Consider the following 20,272-nt stretch of genomic DNA (forward strand, 5'->3'; position numbering starts at 1 on the left):
CAAGTTGCACTTTTTTTTGCATTTGCTGTGGTCTGAGAGCTTACATGTGGACAGCTACACTGCAGTGATCTGGTTGGAAGTTTGAGTGTTGAGGGTCATGCTATATGAACTTTGGACAGGCAAAGATAAAGATCAATTTATTTCCTGCCCCACTGACATTCAAGGTCAATTCTGCAACCCAGTTAGAGTTGTAGTATGTCACCATTTTTGAAGTGAGTTTTCTGAAGGTGAGACATCCTTGTGTCTTATACTTGAGTAACCTTAAAGATTCATGTTCTAAAGATAAATGCAATTTTCCCCTTTGCTGCCCAACTGACATGCCCGAGTTCTGACCTGAGAGAGCTGTCTTCAAGGTGTGAGGATAATTTAATGGCTGAAATTATTCACAGTTCTGCAGCTCCTCTGAAACTTGCTCAGAGCAGCTGAGTTTGTTACTTGTGGCTGGGGTAGAAAGAGACAGTACCTTTCAAAGACATCTTCAGTGCCATGGGGTAGGTAGTACCTTTTGCATGCTGTCTTTGAGTCCTGAGCCTTAGTGAGCCAGTAAAACCAAATGGTAATATTCCTTTTTAGCCTTCATAGATATCCAAGAGGAGTGGATGACAAAATAATGTCATCAATATAAGTCCTTTAAAAGAAGGCCAATGGCATCCTGGCCTGTATCAGGAACAGTGTGGCTAGCAGGGGCTGTGCCCCTGTACTCAGCTCTGGTTAGGCCACACCTTGAGTCCTGTGTCCAGTTCTGGGCCCCTCAGTTTAGGAAAGATGTTGAGTTGCTGGAACGTGTCCAGAGAAGGGCAACAAAGCTGGGAAGGGCTTTGGAGCAGAAGCTGTGAGGAGAGGCTGAGGGATCTGGGGTTGCTTAGCCTGGAGAAGAGGAGGCTCAGGGGAGATCTTCTTGCTGTCTACAACTACCTGAAGGGAGGTTGTAGTCAGGTGGGGGTTGGTGTCCTCTCCCGGACAACCAGCACCAGAACAAGAGGACACAGTCTCAAGCTGCACCAGGGGAGGTTTAGGCTGGATGTTAAGAAGAAGTTCATCATAGAAAGAGAGATTGGCCATTGGAATGTGCTGCCCAGGGAGGTGGTGGAGTCACCATCACTGGAGGTGTTTAAGAAGAGACTGGATGGGGCACTATGTGCCATGGTTTAGTTGATTAGATGGTGTTGGGCGATAGGTTGGACTCGATGATCTCGAAGGCCTTTTCCAACCTGGTTAAATCCGTATTCTGTATGAAATTATTTGGTTTTTTCTCCACTTAAAAATAAGTTTGCTCATCTGCCTGTGGTTAGCTAGTCTGATGTAAAACATAAAAAAATTGCATCTGTCATGTTTGAATGGACCAGTGTAAGCATGATCAACTTCTATAGTAACTAGATTAGTGTATGCCTGGACCTTCGTGAAATGTTTTTGTCAGACTACTAGGAACTGAGGTTAACATCTTAATGTAGATTTTAGTGATTTCTGGAGGGGGATTGCACTTGGGGGAAAACTAGATTTTTATGTTGTGGAAATGGGTATTTCTGTATCCTAAATCAACATTCTAAGGAAAGGGAAAACAAAGCATGGAAATTTTCCAGCATTCCCTTCAGCCTCAGATATCGCTTACTAGGGTTGGAAGAATTCAGATGGCTCTCTAAAAGCCACAGATCTTTCCTCCATGCAGCGTTCATCCATGATCATACTTTGATGGGTAGGTCAATCCCACTTCATAAAGCTGGCTTCTTTTTTTGTTTTTTTCTTAGTGGTTTGGCTGGGTCTTTTTTGAGACCCTGCTGGTGCCACATCACTACTCAAGGTAGCCATGATCACCTTTATGTCATCTGCAAGTGAAATGGAAAGATCATCCCATAGGTAGAATCACAGAAGCATTCAGGTTGGAAAAGACCCTCAGGATCACCAAGTCCAACCCGGAATCCTACTCTACGAAGTTCACCACTAAACCATTTCCCCAAGCACCATATCCAAATGACTTTTAAACACATCCTGGGTTGGTGACTCAACCACCTCCCTGGGCAGCCTCCCTGGGCAGTCTGAGTGCCTGACCACTCTTGCTGTGAAAAACTCTTCCCAATGTTCAGTCTAAACCTACCCAGTTGTAGCTTGAGGCTGTTCCCTCGTGTTCTAATCACCTGTGAGAAGAGACCAGCACCAGCCTCTCCACAATGTCCTATCAGGTAGTTGTAGAGAGCAATGAAGTCTCTCTCTCTCTTACAGAAAAAGCACATCATGAAATTAGCTCAAACAGGACCAAAAGGGTCATTGCCAAGGATTGTGTCAAAATTAACACCAAAAAGCCCCCAACAATTTCTGCCCAAAGCAACAGCAGAGTTAAAGTTCCAGCACTACCGCTGAAGAACACTTGGAGGCATTTCCCTCCAGAGGACCTTGAAACTTATATCCCAACACTTAATTCTTCTAACAGTAAGGAGATCCTCAGGGCAAAAGAATGCCCTGATGGTTGTTTTGCTCACCATTGAATACTGAAAAGAACTAATACTAGAGAATCTGGGTCCTGATCCACCAGGAACTTGAATTATGGGGAGGAATTCTGTGGAAACTGACTTACCTTTTGGACAATGCAACCCAAGACCTGTAGAGCCAGTGTCCTCTGTTGGATAACTTGGCTGCGAGACAAATGAAAGAGCTCTTGGAGAGAATAACCAGCCCTCTCTGCTTCTTCTCCATAGTATGAGGTGAGGGCTTTAGCCACTTAGGGCAAGTTTCTGTTTAGGGCATCTTGATTCTGGGGATCCCATGCCTTACTTCCAGACAACTAAGACATTTCTGTGATGCGTTTTAGTCCCTGGATGTGAGAACACCTTGCAGTGCCACATCTCAGCTTCCCCACTACCAGCAGTGAGGCCAACTCTAACCTAGAGCAAGACCACTATGTAAATGGTGTGGTCTGACAAACATCTAATAAACACAGTGAAAGCAATTAAATCAGTGCTATCATTTTGGCCTCACTGCCATGCCTTTGTTCACCATATTTTTCTGTCTTTCTCCATGTCTTCTGCAGCCATCAGTCAATCCAGTTGACTGCTTAGAGGAACTGGAGCGTCTGACGTCTGAGGTGCTGCAGCCCCTTCTCAGCCAGCCAGCCATACACAGCATGTGGGACTTGCTCAGGTAAAACCATTTCACTGCTAGAAGTTAAGGGAACCTCATTGCTTTACTGTATCGTGTGGCAGTTTCCCCCCTTCTGTTTCTTCCCCTGTACGTATGTGCTCCATATGTGTGTGAATTGAAGTGCAGTAGTAGGGCTGTACCCTGCTTTGTCCTCTCACCTCTTGCAGCAAAAAGCATGATGGCCACAGAGCTTCTCCAGTTCCTCCTTCCCCACTGGTGCTGCCACAGGGTCTGCATCTCTGCCCTTCCATGCAGCTGTGTTTTTCATATCAATTTCAGGCTGCTTTCAGTCACTCTTGGGTTTGAGTTTTCTTCAGTTTCACTGTTTGTTTGGGTTCTTTTGTTTGTTTTTGTTTTGTTAGTAGCATCAGTTATTCCTCTTACTCCCCTGTTTCATGGGGGGGAGGTGAGTGTGTGTGCATGTACCATTCATGTGTTCTGTGGGATGCTGTTTCATAAAATTTCAACTAGACTCGTGTGTAAGCTCCCACAGAGCTTCATTAAAACTTTGTGAGCCCCTGCAAGAAAGTGAAAGACCAGATACTAAACTGTTCTTTCAGACATTTGGATAACATCAGCTTTGTCTCTGACTCTGGGAATTGTTAAATACTACAGAGATTCTGTCTTTCTGCTGTAAAGGGAGCCTCCCTACTAACTTGTAATAGTCCTCAGGAAAGGGGAAGCCTAAACTGCCTAACTAGGAGTCAGAGAAACATCTGGCTGCTTCTGAGAACATCTGATACAAGGGGCACTTGGGGTCTTTGGGTTTAAGTCATATTTGAACAATTAACAAGAAGTTGCCCTGTGTTCTGTCATGACTGAGAAGAGAGGTCTGAAACTTCTTGCATCAAATCATCTTAACACAAGGGCACTGATTAGATCCTTTCCTGCCTGCTCTTGAGATCTGAAAACAATGGGTTTGGTCAGGCTGTAGAAGCCCATCAGTAAGAGCTCTCCTAGGCTGTTCTTAACACTGGCTGGCAAAAATGAAAAGCCAGCTAATCTCTGCCATAGCATTTTGACAGCCTTGTCTAAGTGCTCTGAGCAGATTAGGGCCAGGACTTCAGGGCACTTTATGAGCCCCAGATGGGTTCATGCACCTCCTGCATGATAATGCCAGTGAGGAGCAGCGATGCATGGACAGAATTAGTTCTCTGCCACAGAGTAGTGGTGTGTTAGTCTTTGACAGGATTTGCCCCATTGCCCTGTTACTGTTCAAAGTGGTTATGGTCACTCTTCTTGCAGTGGTTCTGCCTGTACAGACATTGTCTAGTGTGGGCTGTGCAAGCACAGCTGGTCTAAAAAGTCCTGGTTCTGCCGATGGAGAGTGAGCACCCGTACCAAGAACAGTCTTGCAGGGTCATGTTCATGCACATTAAAGCCAAGGTCTTTCTGAAGAGATTTTTAAATCAGGCACTTCATGAGGACATGAGGGGCAGCATTTGGCAGGGTCAATTTTTGGCTTTGCCTGCCAGTTCCTTACTGGGATGTCTTGAGTAGGTCGGCAGCTTCATTAGCCTGGCTTGTGTGTGTCTGGGGGCAAAGAGGGGTTTTGTTTGCTTGCTTTTTTTAGACCAAAAGCCCAAAGCTTTCAGGTGTTTGCTGTCAGAGATGCGTCACTGCATCGATATTTCTGCACATCATGAACAATTTAGCTAAAGATTAGAATTCATGGCAGCTCTCTGGCATTAGCTTCTGTGGCAGTAGTGCTTAGCTAACTAACTGTGTGTAACTGTGCTTCCACAGTCCTTGGGGCATTTATTTTACCATAATGCATGGCACAGCTCAGATAGCAATGCTCCTATGAGATAATTCTTCAGCAGTATGAGTGCTTTTGACCTGACCCCTCTCTCTTTTTCTGTTCACACAGGCCATGTTCTGCTTTGTGCAACCCTCTCTCCTGTTCCCCAGCACCGGAATCTGTTTCCAGCATTGCATCTCTGAGTTGCACTGGAGGCAAACCTCCTTTGAGCCTGGTTGGCTCCAAGTCACCTTTCCCCTTCCTCACTGCTCTCCTATTTCTCATCAATAGCATCACTCACATTCACAAGGGCCTGACCTGCAAGGTGAGAAAAGACTTCTTCACTGTAAGTTCTAAATGAATGATGATACATTTGAGAGGGAAGTTAGTATCTGTATCTTCCCAAGCTTAAGATTATGTTTCCAGTAGGACTGTTGATTGATTAGTTGATTAGATAGTGTTGGATGATAGGTTGGACTCGATGATCTCAAAGGTCATTTCTGGTCTGGTCTGGTCTAGTCTATTCTATTCTACTCTATTGGAATTGTGTGCTTTTGTTGTAAGAATATCATAGTATCAGTCAGGGTTGGAAGGGACCACAAGGAGCATCTAGTTCCAACCCCCCTGCAATGGCCAGGGGCACCCCACACTAGATCTGGCTGGCCACAGCCTCATCCAGCCTGGGCTTAAACACCTCCAGGGACAGGGCCCCAACCACCTCCCTGGACAACCCATTCCAGGGCTTCACCACTCTCATGGGGAAGAACTTCCTCCTCACATCTAGCCTGAATCTCCCCACCTCCAGCTTCATTCCATTCCCCCTAGTCCTATCACTACCTGAGATCCTAAGCAGTCCCTCCCCAGCCTTCCTGTAGCCCCCTTCAGATACTGGAAGGCCACAATGAGGTCACCTCGGAGCCTTCTCTTCTGCAGACTGAACAGCCCCAACTCCTTCAGTCTGTCCTCATAGGAGAGGTGCTCCAGCCCTCTGATCATCCTTGTGGCCCTTCTCTGGACACCTTCTAGCACCTCCACATCCCTCTTGTAATAGGGGCTCCTGAACTGGACACAGTACTGCAGGTGGGGTCTCACCAGGGCTGAGTAGAGGGGGAGGATCACCTCCCTCGACCTGCTGGCCACACTTCTCCTGATGCAGCCCAGGATCTGATTGGCTTTGTGGGCTGCAAGTGCACACTGAGAGCTCATGTTGAGCTTCTTGTCCACCAGCACCCCCAAGTCTCTCTCCTCAGGGCTGCTTTCCAGCCAGTCACTGCCCAGCCTGGATTTGTGCCTGGGATTGCCTCGACCCAGATGCAGGACCCTGCACTTGGTCTTGTTGAACCTCATGAGGTTGGCTTGTGCCCACCTCTCCAGCCTGTCAAGGTCCCTCTGGATGGCCTCCCTTCCCTCCAGCATGTCTGCTGCACCACACAGCTTGGTATCATCAGCAAACTTGCTGAAGGTGCAAGTTCTGTAGAGAGAAACCCCCCAATTCCCAGAACAGGTGGGATGAGGATGTGAAAAATATCTTCTGTCATTGAATTCCAATATCCAGTTGACATTGAGAAGCTGGACTTAGCAGAACAGGTGATAAATGATGATGTCATTTAAAAAGGATGGACTTCTAAAGAATGCTGAGAAGGGTTTAATTGGGGTTTGGTCTTAGATGATATTTGGAGGTCCTTTTCAACCAAAACCATTTTCTGATTCTAAATAACTGATTTTTGGCTAAGCAAAAAACCAAACAGTGTCAGAGAAGGAAAGGGATGCTTGAAGTTTATATGTCAAAGAAAACCAGGATACAATTATACAAGAGGATGAGTGCTACAGACTGGAGAAGTGTTTTCTGCCTGTGGTGGTGATGAATTTTTAGAAGGAGAGAGTCATGGAAGTTTGTAAACTCTGAAGAGGAAATGGCAGAGCCCTAGAGAGCGAGAGTGCTAGGCATATGCTTTCTCAAAGCCTTCCTTCCTCACTCTGTGCTGACTGGTTACTGACAGGAATGTCTGGCCAGCTGAGAGAAAAACATCTTAAGTCACTGGCCAGACTTCTGCCTCACAAAGCACTGTGGAAAATGCAGGCAGTGACTTGGCTACCTGTAGTGGTCCCCATGGGTGCAGGTGAGCCCTGATGCAGGAAAGCAGATGTTTATCAGGCTATCTGAAACTACCCTTTTAGGAGTAGCTGACAGGAATTCCCATGTGAGAAGGCAGCGGGGTAGGCCTTGGAAAGGGCCATGTTTTCCTTTCCTCTGGTTGCTAATGGTCTCCTCTGCTGATTCCTTTATAGTACAGCTCTGTGCTGGGCTCCAGCGGCTTGAAGGATTATCTGCATCAGAGCTGGCAGACGGGACCTCCCTCTGTGACTCCTTCATCTGCGTGGATCCTGCGCCATGAGTACCATCTGCAGTACTTTGTGTTAGCGCTGGCTCGGAGGACGGTATGGCTGTTTGTCCTTCCATTGCTTTCACCTGAGGGGCTGGCTTCACCCTGGCCTTTCCATCTCAGTGTGTCAGGCTGGCAACTGCTCCTTGCATCCATGTTGTTTTTTATATCTGACTTAGGTCTGGTGATTCTTCAGCTGTCTGTCCTACCCCGTTAGCAGATAATGTTTTTGCAGTCACTGGTGTGAGGATTTGGATTCAAACTACTTTGGGTGGCAGACTGGTAGTTTTGCCTGTCTTTGGGCTGGAGTGAGAACGAAGTTTTCACACCTGTGCTTCTGAAAAAGATGTCTGGCTATCTAAGAGAGTCAGGGGAGGCAGAAAGATCTTGGTGTGAATGCTTGAGAGTCCTTGCAGTCTGCCTCAGTCTCTCAGTTTCAGCTGAGCTCTCTTGACCCTGCTGTCCTTCTTGACTGCCGTGTTGACAAGTGGCACGGTGCTTTTCTCTCTTGTTTTGTTTCCTGTACAGGCAGCCACTTGTCCGGATGACGCCCAGCATGCCTCACTCCATCACTCTGTTGCCATGGCATTGCTAAGCCGTCTGTTGCCAGGGAGTGAGCATCTGGCTTACGAGGTCCTCCTGGATCTTGCCTTTAACCCAGAGTTTCTTCCGTAAGCTTTGCGTTCCTTCCCTTCTGTAGCCCGGTGCATGCGGGAACTCGGGGAATGGAGCAGGCCCCTGTTGGCACTGCCTTTCCTCACCAGCTTGGGCCTTTGGTAGGGCCTGTCTTCAAATCTGAGTTACTCCTTGGTGTATTCTGCAGTCACAGAGCCTTCTAATCAGACCAGCAGATCTGTGGCTGCAGATTTCTCTCTGTGTGCCGATGATGAGAATTGTAACTGGTTTCTTTTGATCTCCCCTGTGGTAAGAGTTCATAGAATAATAGTATCATAGAATCAGTGAGGTTGGAAAAGACCTCAAAGATCATCAACTCCAACCTGTCACCCAACACCTCTTGACTACTAAACCATGGTACCGAGTGCCATGTCCAGTCCCCTCTTGAACACCACCAGGGATGGCCTGGGCAGCACATTCCAATGGCCAATCACCCTTTCTGTGAAGTACTTCTTCCTAACCTCCAGCCTAAACTTCTCCTGGTGCAGTTGGAGTCTGTGTCCTCTTGTTCTGGTGCTGGTTGCCTGGGAGAAGAGACCAACCTGATCAAATCTGCTGTCCTGAGAGTCTTGAGTCTAGAAAATACATAGGCATTTGACATGGCCTGAAAAGCTTATTAAGTCCTCCTTAAACTTGTATAATAATTCCCTTATTATACAAGGTCTTACACAAAGTTTTTGCTGATTTGACAACTGTGATGTCTTCTACCTTGCACTGGAAGAAATAATGAACATCTCAAATGAGAAGCCTCCCATGTTTGGCCATGAGAATGGCAGCAGTTTATTTTGCTCATCACAGTCTCTTTAGAAATAAGCCATGGTGCATCCCAGTAGAAGGCTGGACCAGGGTGCTACAAGAAGATACTCTAGTTTTCCAGAGAAAAGGGAAGTTTGCATGAATTGGTTTGTTTGAGTGGGTGGGGTTTGGGGTTTGTTTGATTATTTTTTTTGTCTGGTGGTTGGTTTTGGTTTGGGGTTGGTTTGTTTTTTAACAAATGCTTGCTACAGAGATACTATTTGGTATCATGCTTGTCAAGCAGTCTGAGACCAGGGTCAGTTTCTGGTCTGAGATCATGGCACATGGCTTTGACAAACACCCATGCTCTTAATTTCCAAATCCCAGTCTGTGTAGTTCCCCTGCCCTTCCTGCCAGCTGCAAAGCTGCTATTTAGAGAATTATCTTACTGCTTCATGTAGGCCTTACATGATATGCAATGTTTCATCTCAGCACCCTGACAGCTGGTGTGGCAAGTAGAGTGCCTCTCTGGACAAGGGGCTGCAGCCTCCACATCAGACTGCTGGCATTGTGTGGTGGTTTTTCATGGCCAGTCCTTCATGTTGTTAGCTCCAAATGCAGTTCATGGTATTCCCTGTAAATACCTAGAGAGCAGATGTTTTACAGGCACTCAGTGTTACCATAACCAAATACTGCAGGAGGTGTTACGAGTCCTGTGCATAATATCCTACTGCCCTTGATCCAGGAAGGTTGTAGAGTTGCTTAGCCTGGAGAAGTGGAGGCTCAGAGGAGACCTTATTGCTCTTACAACTACCTGAAGGGAGGTCGTAGGCAGGCGGGAGCTGGTCTCTTCTCCCAGGCAACCAGCACCAGAACAAGAGGACACAGTCTCAAGCTGTGCCAGGGGAGGTTCAGACTGGATGTTAGGAAGAAATTCTACACAGAGAGAGTGATTGGCCATTGGAATGTGCAGCCCAGGGAGGTGGTGGAGTCACCATCACTGGAGGTGTTCAGGAGGAGACTTGATGGGGTGCTTGGTTGCGTGGTTTAGTTGATTAGGTGGTGTTGGATGATGGGTTGGACACGATGATCTTGAAGGTCTCTTCCAACCTGGTCTGGTCTGGTCTGGTCTGGTCTGGTCTATTCTGTTCTAGTTCTATTCTTTGGCATTTTGCAGTTTCTGTGTCTCTTAAACTGATGTGTCTTTTATCTTTCAGCGAAGGGAAAGTTGGGGGGCCAGAAGCAGCTGACTTCTCTGACATCCTGCATCTGGGTACCAGTGCCAAACTGGCACAGCCTGGCTCTGCAGCAGCGTGTTTTCCAAAGGCTACTCGTGGTGCCCTGCTGAGAGAATCGTACCAGAGCCTGCCTTCCATCCGCTCCTGCTACCTCTCTCATTTTGTCCGCTTGCAGCCTACCCTTGCACGCTCCCAAGCATCTTACCGAGGACAGAATTACCTCATCCAGTCCCTGCTGCTTCCTGAGGTCAGAGGGCCCATCCTGCCTTCAGACTGGCCATTCTTCCCTCTTATCAGCCTCTACAACAAAGTGACTAACGCAGAGACACGTGGGGCTGTACTGAACTCTCTCCCACTTGATCTTGTCGACACTGTGACCTGGAACCTGCAGTGGGTCTTGCTGCTAGAAACCTGGCGTGCTAAAACCCTCCAGAGCATCCCTGCTGCTGCCAAGCTTGCACGGCTTATGTGTGTCTTCCTCACGGGCAGCGACCTCTTTCTGGAAGCCCCAATCCACCGTTACACAGCTGCCCTTCTCTCTGTGTACTGCCAGCCCAAGGCATTGGACTCCCTGAACTTGGATGCTCCTGTCCCTGGTTTGGCATCTTTCCACGATCTCTACATAAGTCTGCTGGAGCAGTTTGAAGGTGTCTCCTTTGGAGATCCGCTCTTTGGAGCCTTTGTTCTTCTACCTCTACAGAAGCGTTTCAGCGTTCACCTGCGTCTCGCTCTTTTTGGGGAGCACACAAGTATCCTGCAAGCACTGGGAGTGCCCCTCCAGCAGGTAATCTTGTTTGTGGTAGCTGCCTGTCACTTCATATTCCTGAATCACTGGGCTCTTGCCTGTGTCTATCCACTGTGGATTTGGGCATCTTCCCAGGACTTCCCCTTATTCCTCATCCTTCCTTGTCCAGTAGACTCATCATACTTCCTTAGAAACTTTTCATTCTCTCTGAAGACAAAGTCCAATGTGTGGAATGTAAAATGGAATAGGAATGGAGAGCAATGTTCTGTTGATGGATTTCAAGGTCTGAGGAACAGTCCAGCTCACAGAATGAAAGAATTAACGAGGTTGGAAAGGACCTCTGAGATCATCATGTCCAACCTATTACCCTAAGACCATCTAATCAACTAAACCATAGAATCATAGAATCAGTAAGATTGGAAAAGACCTCAGAGATCATCAAGTCCAACCTAATACCTAACACCTCTTGACTAACTAAACCATGGTTTCAAGTAGAATAAAAACCAAACCAGGTTGGAAGAGACCTTCAAGATCATTGCGTCCAACCCATCAACCAATCCAACCCACCCAAACAGCTAACCCATGGCACCAAGCACCCTATCAAGTCTCCTCCTGAACACCTCCAGTGATGGTGACTCCACCACCTCCCTGGGCAGCCCATTCCAATGGGCAATCACTCTCTCTGTATAGAACTTCTTCCTAATATCGAACCTGACCCTCCCCTGACGCAGCCTGAGACTGTGTCCTCTTGTTCTGGTACTGGCTGCCTGGGAGAAGAGACCAACCTCTGCCTGTCTACAACCTCTCTTCAGGTAGTTGTAGAGAGTGATAAGGTCACCCCTGAGCCTCCTCCTCTCCAGGCTAAGCAGCCCCAGCTCCCTCAGCCTCTCCTCATAGGGATTGTGTTCCAAACCCCTCACCAACTTTGTTGCTCTTCTCTGGACTCGTTCCAGCAAGTCAACCTCCTTCCTAAACTGAGGGGCCCTAAGTGCCACATCCAGCCTTTTTTTAAACATCTCCAGGGACAGTGACTCCACCACCTCCTTGGGCAGCCCATTCCAATGGACAGGCTCCAGTTGGTGTAAGCCCTTGTCACAAAATCATTTGCAGAAACCTGGTGAACTTTGTTTTGAGAGCAGATAGTGTTTATGTGGAGGGCAGGAGCTGTGAAATTGTTCAGTCTTCAGTGGAAACTGCCTCACAGCCTGCTTGGTAGGTGGAGAACTTCTAATTTGTAGCCTGTATGTATGAAGGGCTGGCTTGCAGGCCATATTCTTCTGCCAGTTCTGCCATGTTATCATAGTATCATAGTATCAGTCAGGGTTGGAAGGGACCACAAGGAGCATCTAGTTCCAACCCCCCTGCCATGGGCAGGGACACCCCACACTAGATCAGGCTGGACAGAGCCTCATCCAGCCTGGGCTTAAACACCCCCAGGGACAGGGCCTCAACCATCTCCCTGGACAACCCATTCCAGGGTTTCACGACTCTCATGGGGAAGAACCTCCTCCTCACATCTAGCCTGAATCTCCCCACCTCCAGCTTCATTCCATTCCCCCTAGTCCTATCACTACCTGAGATCCTGAGAAGTCCCTCCCCAGCCTTCCTGTAGGCCCCCTTCAGATACTGGAAGGCCACAATGAGGTCACCTCAGAGCCTTCTCTTCTCCACACTGAACAGCCCCAACTCCTTCTGTCTGTCTTCACAGGAGAGGTGCTCCAGCCCTCTGATCATCCTCGTGGCCCTTCTCTGGACACCTTCCAGCACCTCCACATCCCTCTTGTCATAGGGATGTTCTTCTGCCTTTCCTTTAAGTCTTTTCTTACCGTGGTGAGAACCTTTTCCTTGCCCTGTGTATGAACAGTCATTTTCCCCCTTAACCATGTTTCCACATTCAGTTTTGCTTGGTAACTCAGCAAGCAAATTTGATCTGCTGAGCACAAGGTTGCATTTATTTTGAACGAGCAGAGCACAAGAGACAGAATTTAGCTGGCTTCAAGCTCTGTGTCAGTTGACAAACCATGGCTGATCTCGCTTCAAGTTTGCTAATACAAAGAGAACCTTTTAAAAGATTTGTTTCCAAACAACATGGAACTAGCAGTTTGTGTGATCAGTTCTCTCCACTGCGTAGTTGCAGGGCTTTTGTTCTGTGGATAGGTTGCACCCTGTGACAGGACAAGTGGTAATGGATGTAAACGACAGCACAGGAGGTTCCACCTCAACGTGAGGAGGAACTTCTGCACTGTGAGGGTCACAGAGCACTGGAATAGGCTTCCCAGAGAGGTTGTGGAGTCTCCTTCTCTAGAGACTTTCAAGACCCATCTGGCTGCATTTCTGTGTAACCTGTGCTAGGTTCTATGGTCCTGCTCTGGCAGGGGGGCTGGACTCGATGATCTTTGGAGGTCTCTTCCAACCCCTAACATCCTGTGAGCCTGTGGTTATGGCCATATGAGCCTTTGTCTCTTAAGCTAGGGAAGCCAAGATACTCTCACCTGCGTTGTATGGTAAGCTCTCTGTTTTACTGATGCTCCCAGTAGCCCTTCTCTGTCTCTATGTTCTACTCACATATGCAGGAACAGAGCTGAACAGCATGTTCCAGATGAAAGCCTTGGTTCCACATCATGTGTTTTGATCCCTCAGTACCATCAGAAATTGTGGCATAGATTACAGTGGAGAACAGGCTGGACATAGGAAACACTTCTACACTGAAAGGGTTGTCAGGTAGTGGAACAGACTGCCCAGGGAATCATCATCCCTGGAGCTATTCAACAAATGTGTAGATGTGGTGCCTGAGGACGTGGTTTAGCAGCTGGCTGGTTAGCATTAGCTTAATGGTTGGGCTCAATGATCTTAAAGGTCTTTTCCAGCCTAAACTATTCTGTGATTTCAAAGCAGCTTGTTTTTCACGTGCTTGGAACGTTTTTAAGTGCCAAGTACTTTGAACAATGTTTACATTGCCCTTCTGCTTGAGAACAAAGCATGTTATAAAATTTGGGGAAGGTCACTTGAGGTGGTGGTTTTTGTTTGCTTGGTTTCTGGCCTGCATCAAGAATAGTGTGGCCAGCAGGAGCAGGGAAGTCATTGTGCCCCTGGACTCTGCACTGGTTAGGCCACACCTTGAGTACGAGGAGAGGCTGAGGGAGCTGGGATTGTTTAACCTGGAGAAGAGGAGGCTCAGGGGAGACCTTATAGCTCTCTACAACTACCTGAGGGGTGGTTGTAGCCAGGAGGGAGTTGGTCTCTTCTCTCAAGCAACCAGCACCAGAACAAGAGGACACAGTCTCAAGCTGTGCCAGGGGAAGTTTAGGCTGTAGATGAGGAGAAAGTTCTTCACTGAGAGAGTCATTCCCCATTGGAATGTGCTGCCCAGGGAGGTGGTGGAGTCACCATCCCTGGAGGTGTTCAAGAGGGGATTGGACGTGGCACTTGGTGCCATGGTCTAGTCATGAGGTCTGTGGTGACAGGTTGGACTTGATGATCTTTGAGGTCTCTTCCAACCTTGGTGATTCTCTGATTCTTCCTTTTTTGTCTTGTGGAGTTAAAAATACCCAGCAGGCAGTAGGAATACCCTACCTAGTGGCCTGGCTGCTTCTTTAATTGAGTAAACTCAATGATTGTCTTTAACCCTGCAAAGAAGATGTTCCACTGTGAAGTACATAATTGTAGAGAAATTATCTCAACTTTGAGGAGACTAAAAAATAGACTCCTGGAGAGGGGAGCAGCCTTTCTAACCTGTTTCTTGAAGCTGGCCAGCGGTGTCAGATGTTGGAAGCTTAACATTAGTCTGGAGTGCATACAGATAGCTGGGGAAGGGTACCCTCAAGTCATGAACTTCTCCTCACTGACAACAAAATGATAATGTTTCCTGTGGGTGGGTTTGTTGCAGTTTCCTGTGCCTCTGGAGCGATACACTTCTCCTCCTGAGGACAACCTCAACCTCCTGCGACTCTACTTCCGAACGCTGGTCACTGGTGCTCTGCGCCACACCTGGTGCCCTGTCCTTTACGTGGTGGCTGTGGCTCATGTGAACAGCTTTATTTTCTCCCAAGACAGCACAACAAAGGTAGGCAATGGATAGCAGAGCCTCAGGGCTAAGAGCTTTGGGTTGTGCATCTGATCTTCCTGAGGGTCCTCTGTGGCTTGTGGCGAATCACTGCCCCTCAGCTTGAAAACAAAGATTGTAAGCAGAAGTTTTGAAGCCTGATCAGCTGTTAGAGAATCTGCACGTGACTTGTGGACCACAGTTCTTGTTGATTACACCCTAAAGCACTTGAATTAATGATAGCTGATCCTACATAAACCTTCAAAGTCAGCAGCTCTGTGGGCTATGGTATGGAAGGAAGAATGAAGCAGAGGGGATGAGGGAGCTGATCAGGCAGAGAGCTTGTAAGAGATTTAGCCTCTGCCTGCGGCTTTCTTAAGGTGCAGAGTACTCTTTCCTTTCACTTTGCTTGAATAACTAAGCAGAAGATCTTCCATGGCCTTGGGGCCTGTAGCAATGATTACTGGTGCTGACACATCACCTCTGATCTACAGTTCTGCTTGAAAGTTGAGAAGTCATCTGAGTTTCAGGTCAGGGCGAGGAGGAGAGAGACAGAATCTTAAGTTGAAGCCTTTTCTGCTGGAACAAGCTGTTCTTTGGAGCATCATCATAATGAGCAAAGCATCCCCTGGAGTGCTGTGTGCCTGTGGGCAGAGGTTGCATTGTGCCGTATTAGGTAAAGTATGTGGTGTTTTGTTCCCAGGAGATGGATGCTGCTCGGAAAAGCATGCTGAGGAAGACGTGGCTGTTGGTGGATGAGGTAGGAACTGCAAGCTTCAGTCTACCCCTGTCAGTTAAGTTTTTCAGACACACTGTTCATACAGATGTGTGAAATTTCTGTTTAACCACCTTGTTAATTTGAGAATGAGAGGAGAGAAACAGCAGTGTTTTGGCCTGTGATGGCTATGAATAATGTTATCCAGTTCTTAGAGTTAATTGAACTCAAAACACTGAGCCCGTTGGAGCCTAGCTGAGCCTCCTGTATTGTATTTCCATGCTTCTTGCTCAAGCAGTGTTATATCTGGTCGTGAGAGGCTGTAGAGGGATGGTGCTATGAATGGGTGGCCGGCAGAGATCTCCTTAGACTCATAGTTGGATGCTTCCCCCAAGAAGAGCAAAACAAATGTAAGATATCTCTTCTTCTTGCAGAGCTTGCCAAAGCCTGTCACCTGTGTGACAGAGCAGGGCCATTTGGCCCTTAGAGCATCCGGGGGAAGTTCTTAGATCCCATGCAAAACCTCACTTGGGATTCTGGCAAGAAGTCATTGGGAGGGGTTGTCGAGGAGACAGTGGAGTTGTGCTCAGGAAAGGAAATCACATGCAAATCAAAAGTGAATTTTCATGGACAAAAGTCACTTTCTCTAGCTCTTCTGTTGAAGCAGATGCAGTTAAATGTCTTGGGCATGATGGAATTGTACTGTCTGGGAGGTTGCTGTGATTGAGGCAGGGTGGAAAAGATTCGATTCTTTTCAGATTTGCTTAATGGTTCTGCTTTCTTTCTCCAGTCCTTGAAAAACCACCTGCTCCACTACAGACTGCTGAATGCAGAGAGCCCTTTGGGATTTGACCTTTATGAGCAGCTCCCTCCCATACGACTGAAGTACCTGCAGATGGTGACACAGAAAGAAAATCAGGAGAGTTCACCAGCACTAGTCTCATAGCAGAACACTGGTCCAGCAGGACAGCCAAGGTGATGAATGGAAGAGCTCAGTTTATGCTTCACTGATGAAGCTACGTGCACTTCAGCAGTTCCAGTGTCTTAGTTGGAGACTTTTGGCATCTTCCCAAAGTGGAGCACTGGTGGAGTGCTCCCAGCCCTGCAGAGCAATACACATTTTTCTCAAGACAATATGACAAGGACACATCTTCATATGAAGATGTGTGTATGTGGCCTCCCTGTGATGAATGCTGGAGCATTTTCCTCCATTCTCTTCCAGGATTTCTGCTGCTCCCCAGAGAAGGTGGGAACGCGTCTGAAAGACACTGGATTGTTGAATGGACTGAAAGAAGTGGAAAAGCTTTTTTTCATTTGCTCAGGCTGGAGCCTGTGGGTTATCAGTGTGATGTTTGTCTTTCCCTGGCCTCTTTGGGACCCAGAATTTTGAATAGTCCTTTCCCCATGTTGTCCCCTGCAAATAAAATGCCAATAAAACAGGGAAGAAGCTGATTCTGAGGTAAAATGTATCTACAAGCAGTTTCTCCAGGACCGTGTCCTGTGGACAGTCAGTTACACAGATGTCTTGTGTCAGACCTCTTAAGAGATAATAACTCCTATTGCAGTGGTATAAACACTGGCTCTCTGCCCTTAGCTGTCTTTTGCATTGTCTCTAAACTGCTTTCTTTTCTCTCTTACTTTGGTTACATGTATAGCAGGATCAAATTAATTTCTTTGCAGGGCAGAATGCTTAGCAGCAACCACTCCCCACTAGAGAGAAGAGAGGTGTCTGCCTATGAAGTTGCTGTATGTATGTAGTTGCCCTCTGAGGATAATGCAATTTAAATTTTGAGGTGGAGCTCCTGAGTTTAAACCTAAGCTGAAAAATTCCTCATTTGTTCCCACTTCTGTATGGCAGCCTCAGACACACAGGGTGTAGATACAGTACCCTCTAAAAGGTTCACCAGAAGTTCCAGATGAAGTCCAGAATGTACCCTAGATGTGATCTCATGGATGTTTCTTTTATATCCAAAAAGTTTTGCAGAACTATGGTTACTCTGGCAGGCCTTAGTTTGGAGAGCTTACATATGTGTACAAACCATGTTAAGGGTGGTTGTTCTGTTTTGTCCTTAGGAATAAATTCCTCTGGAAGGTGGGGGTGATGCCTAGCCTGAAGACCTAAGCCTTGCTCTTTACCTCTCAAACAGGCCAAGCTAGTTTCTCTCCAAAGAAACCACACCCTTATTAACCTTGATCCAGGGGATGGCCTAATAAGAATGTGAAGCACTGTTCACAGGCCAGCCTGTAATGGTTGAAATTGTTCCAGACAAGAAACAAATCCCAGCTAGCAGCTTAGGGCTGCAGTGCTGTCTTTGCATTGACAATTTTCTAAGCCAATCAGTACCCCTTAGATTTCCAGAAAATACACTGCTTCATCTTTTCCTCTCTTATTTCAGGCAGGACATGGGCAGAACTGAGGTTTCCTTTTGATCTTTTTCATTTGTCTTTTTCTTTTCTCCTCCTAATGCAGCTTTTGATCTGTGGTTTCTTTCAGCTGGAGATCAATAGCACAGAAAATAACCAAAGCACAGTGGTCAACGTGGGGGGGTGTTAATGATTTATTTAAAAGTACTTCATGTGATTAAAAGTTTAATGAAAGGCATTGAAGTTTCTTTTCTGTCTGGAGAGCCCAACAGCTGTTTTTCAAGAGCAATGGATGGTGAGATTTAAGGACTCCTGGCTGGCTGTTAAAGAGCAGCCTTCACCAAGGACTTTGCATTCTGCTTCTCAGACCCAGTTACAAAAACTCTTCCAGGCCTTTCTGCAGTGCAGAGCTGAGTTTTGTAAGGTGTGCAGGGCATAAATAAAAATTTTGATAGCTCCACAGATATTTTTTGTTGAACTATGGGAGTGCTCTCCTCATTTAAATACTTTGAGTTGGAATAGTTCTGTTTGCAGTGTGCCTTGGGAATGCTACTGTTCTGAGAAAATCTGCTAAGCTTTGGAGCTCCTTAAGAGTTCTTCAGGCCCAAGGCATCATCCTGTTTGTGTGGTGGGTCAGTACCGAAGGGTGCCAAGTGCTGTGTGTACCTGGGGAAGGGTGGGTATTATGTGAGTCATTACATGACACAAATCAGCAAATTTGCAGATGACACCAAGTTGGGAGCAGGTGTTGATCTGTTAGAGGGTAGGAGAGCTCTGCAGGGGGACCTTGACAGGCTGGACAGATGGGCAGTGTCCAACGGCATGAGATTGAACACATCTAAGGGCCAGGTTCTGCACATTGGCCACAACAACCCCATGCAGTGCTACAGGCTGGGGTCAGAGTGGCTGGAGAGCAGCCAGGCAGAGAGGGACCTGGGGGTACTGTTTGATAGTAGACTGAACATGAGCCAGTAGTGTGCCCAGGTAGCCAAGAAGGCCAATGGCATCCTGGCCTGCATCAGGAACAGTGTGGCCAGCAGGAGGAGGGAAGTCATTGTGCCCCTGTACTCAGCACTGGTTAGGCCACACCTTGAGTTCTCTGTCCAGTTCTGGGCCACTCAGTTTAAGAAGGACACTTGAACATGTCCAGAGAAGGGCAACAAGGCTGGTGAGAGGCCTTGAGCACAAGCCGTAAGGGGAGAGGCTGAGGGAGCTGGGGTTGCTTAGCCTGGAGAAGAGGAGGCTCAGGGGAGATCTCATTGCTCTCTACAACTACCTGAAAAGTGGTTGTAGCCAGGAAGGGGTTGGTCTCTTCTCTCTAGCAACCAGCACCAGAACAAGAGGACACAGTCTCAAGCTGCGCCAGGGGAGGTTTAGGCTGGAGGTGAGGAGAAAGTTCTTCACTGAGAGAGTCATTCATCATTGGAATGTGCAGCCCAGGGAGGTGGTGGAGTCCCCATCCCTGGAGGTGTTCAAGAGGCACTTGGTGTCATGGTCTAGTCACGAGGTCTGTGGTGACAGGTTGGACTTGATGATCTTTGAGGTCTCTTCCAACCTTGGTGATCCTGTGATACAAGTGAGATGACAGTAAAAGCCCCTGACCACAGATGTATTTGTAGGTGAGGAGAGAGGAAGTGGATTTCATTTATTTTGTGAACTCTGGGAAGGAAAGGATCAGGCTTTTGCTAAACTCTCAAAAGTCCTTCTTGTTTCCAGATGTTCCTAAAGCCCTCCTCAAGCCCAGAAAATGCCTGCATCTTTTGATGTGAAATTCTGATGCAGTGGTCTGTAATAGAGGAATGGAAAGGATCCCAAATTGTTCTGCAGGCCACAGCTGTGTACAGAACACTCTAAGGGTGCTGCACGTGAGCCTTAAGCTTTCAACACTTTGCCTGTCAGCTGAGATGTGGTTCAGCAGTTCTAGGCTCGACTTTTTGAAGGCTTCGGGCAGCCTTGTAAGAGATATCTCTGCAGAACGACGCTAGAGGGCATTGGTGCATTTAGTTTAAAGGCAAACACGGCTTCCCTGCTGGGAAAAACCCCAAACCTGACAACCCACCAACCTGTAAACTTGTTTTAAATTTTGTGCCTTTTTGAACAAAAATGTTTTCATATGCTTTTGGAGAAAGTGTGGCCAACGAAATGCTTCCTACAGTGCCTGGTTGCTATGAATCATTAAATGCTTTGCCAGGAGGAGCATTTTGGAAGAACCCTGGTAGAGTGAATGGAAGCTTAAACAGAATGCATTTTGTAGCAGGACAGAAATGTGGCAGTTCTCTTAATCCAGTGTACTCAGGGTAACTGGGAGAGACAGAAAGTGAAAACTGTCTGCACCAGAACAAGAGGACACAGTCTCCAGCTGCGCCAGGGGAGGTTTAGGCTGGAGGTTAGGAGGAAGCTCTACACAGAGAGAGTGATTGCCCATTGGAATGTGCTGCCCAGGGGGGTGGTGGAGTCACCATCATTGGAGGTGTTCAGGAGGAGACTTGATAGGGTGCTTG

General features: G+C 47.3%; 1 protein-coding gene across 3 annotated transcripts in view; it reads left to right on the top strand.

Moving 5' to 3' along the window:
- RPAP1 (RNA polymerase II associated protein 1) overlaps window positions 1-18,233 on the top strand; it is a 59,515-nt gene extending 41,282 nt beyond the window's left edge. For all 3 annotated transcript variants that reach the window (XM_068161417.1, XM_068161418.1, XM_068161419.1), the window contains exons 18-25: window positions 3,023-3,132; window positions 5,003-5,198; window positions 7,163-7,312; window positions 7,786-7,928; window positions 9,885-10,689; window positions 14,537-14,713; window positions 15,396-15,452; window positions 16,198-18,233. In XM_068161417.1, coding sequence (XP_068017518.1) covers window positions 3,023-3,132; window positions 5,003-5,198; window positions 7,163-7,312; window positions 7,786-7,928; window positions 9,885-10,689; window positions 14,537-14,713; window positions 15,396-15,452; window positions 16,198-16,353 — 1,794 coding nt within the window. In that variant the 3' untranslated portion in view covers window positions 16,354-18,233. The remainder of the gene's footprint in view (window positions 1-3,022; window positions 3,133-5,002; window positions 5,199-7,162; window positions 7,313-7,785; window positions 7,929-9,884; window positions 10,690-14,536; window positions 14,714-15,395; window positions 15,453-16,197) is intronic.
- The last annotated feature ends 2,039 nt before the right edge of the window (window positions 18,234-20,272 follow it).

This window comes from Melanerpes formicivorus, unplaced genomic scaffold, assembly GCF_026170545.1.
Source record: "Melanerpes formicivorus ecotype bairdi unplaced genomic scaffold, bMelFor1.0.p_v2 SCAF_58, whole genome shotgun sequence".
NCBI classification, from domain to species: domain Eukaryota; kingdom Metazoa; phylum Chordata; class Aves; order Piciformes; family Picidae; genus Melanerpes; species Melanerpes formicivorus.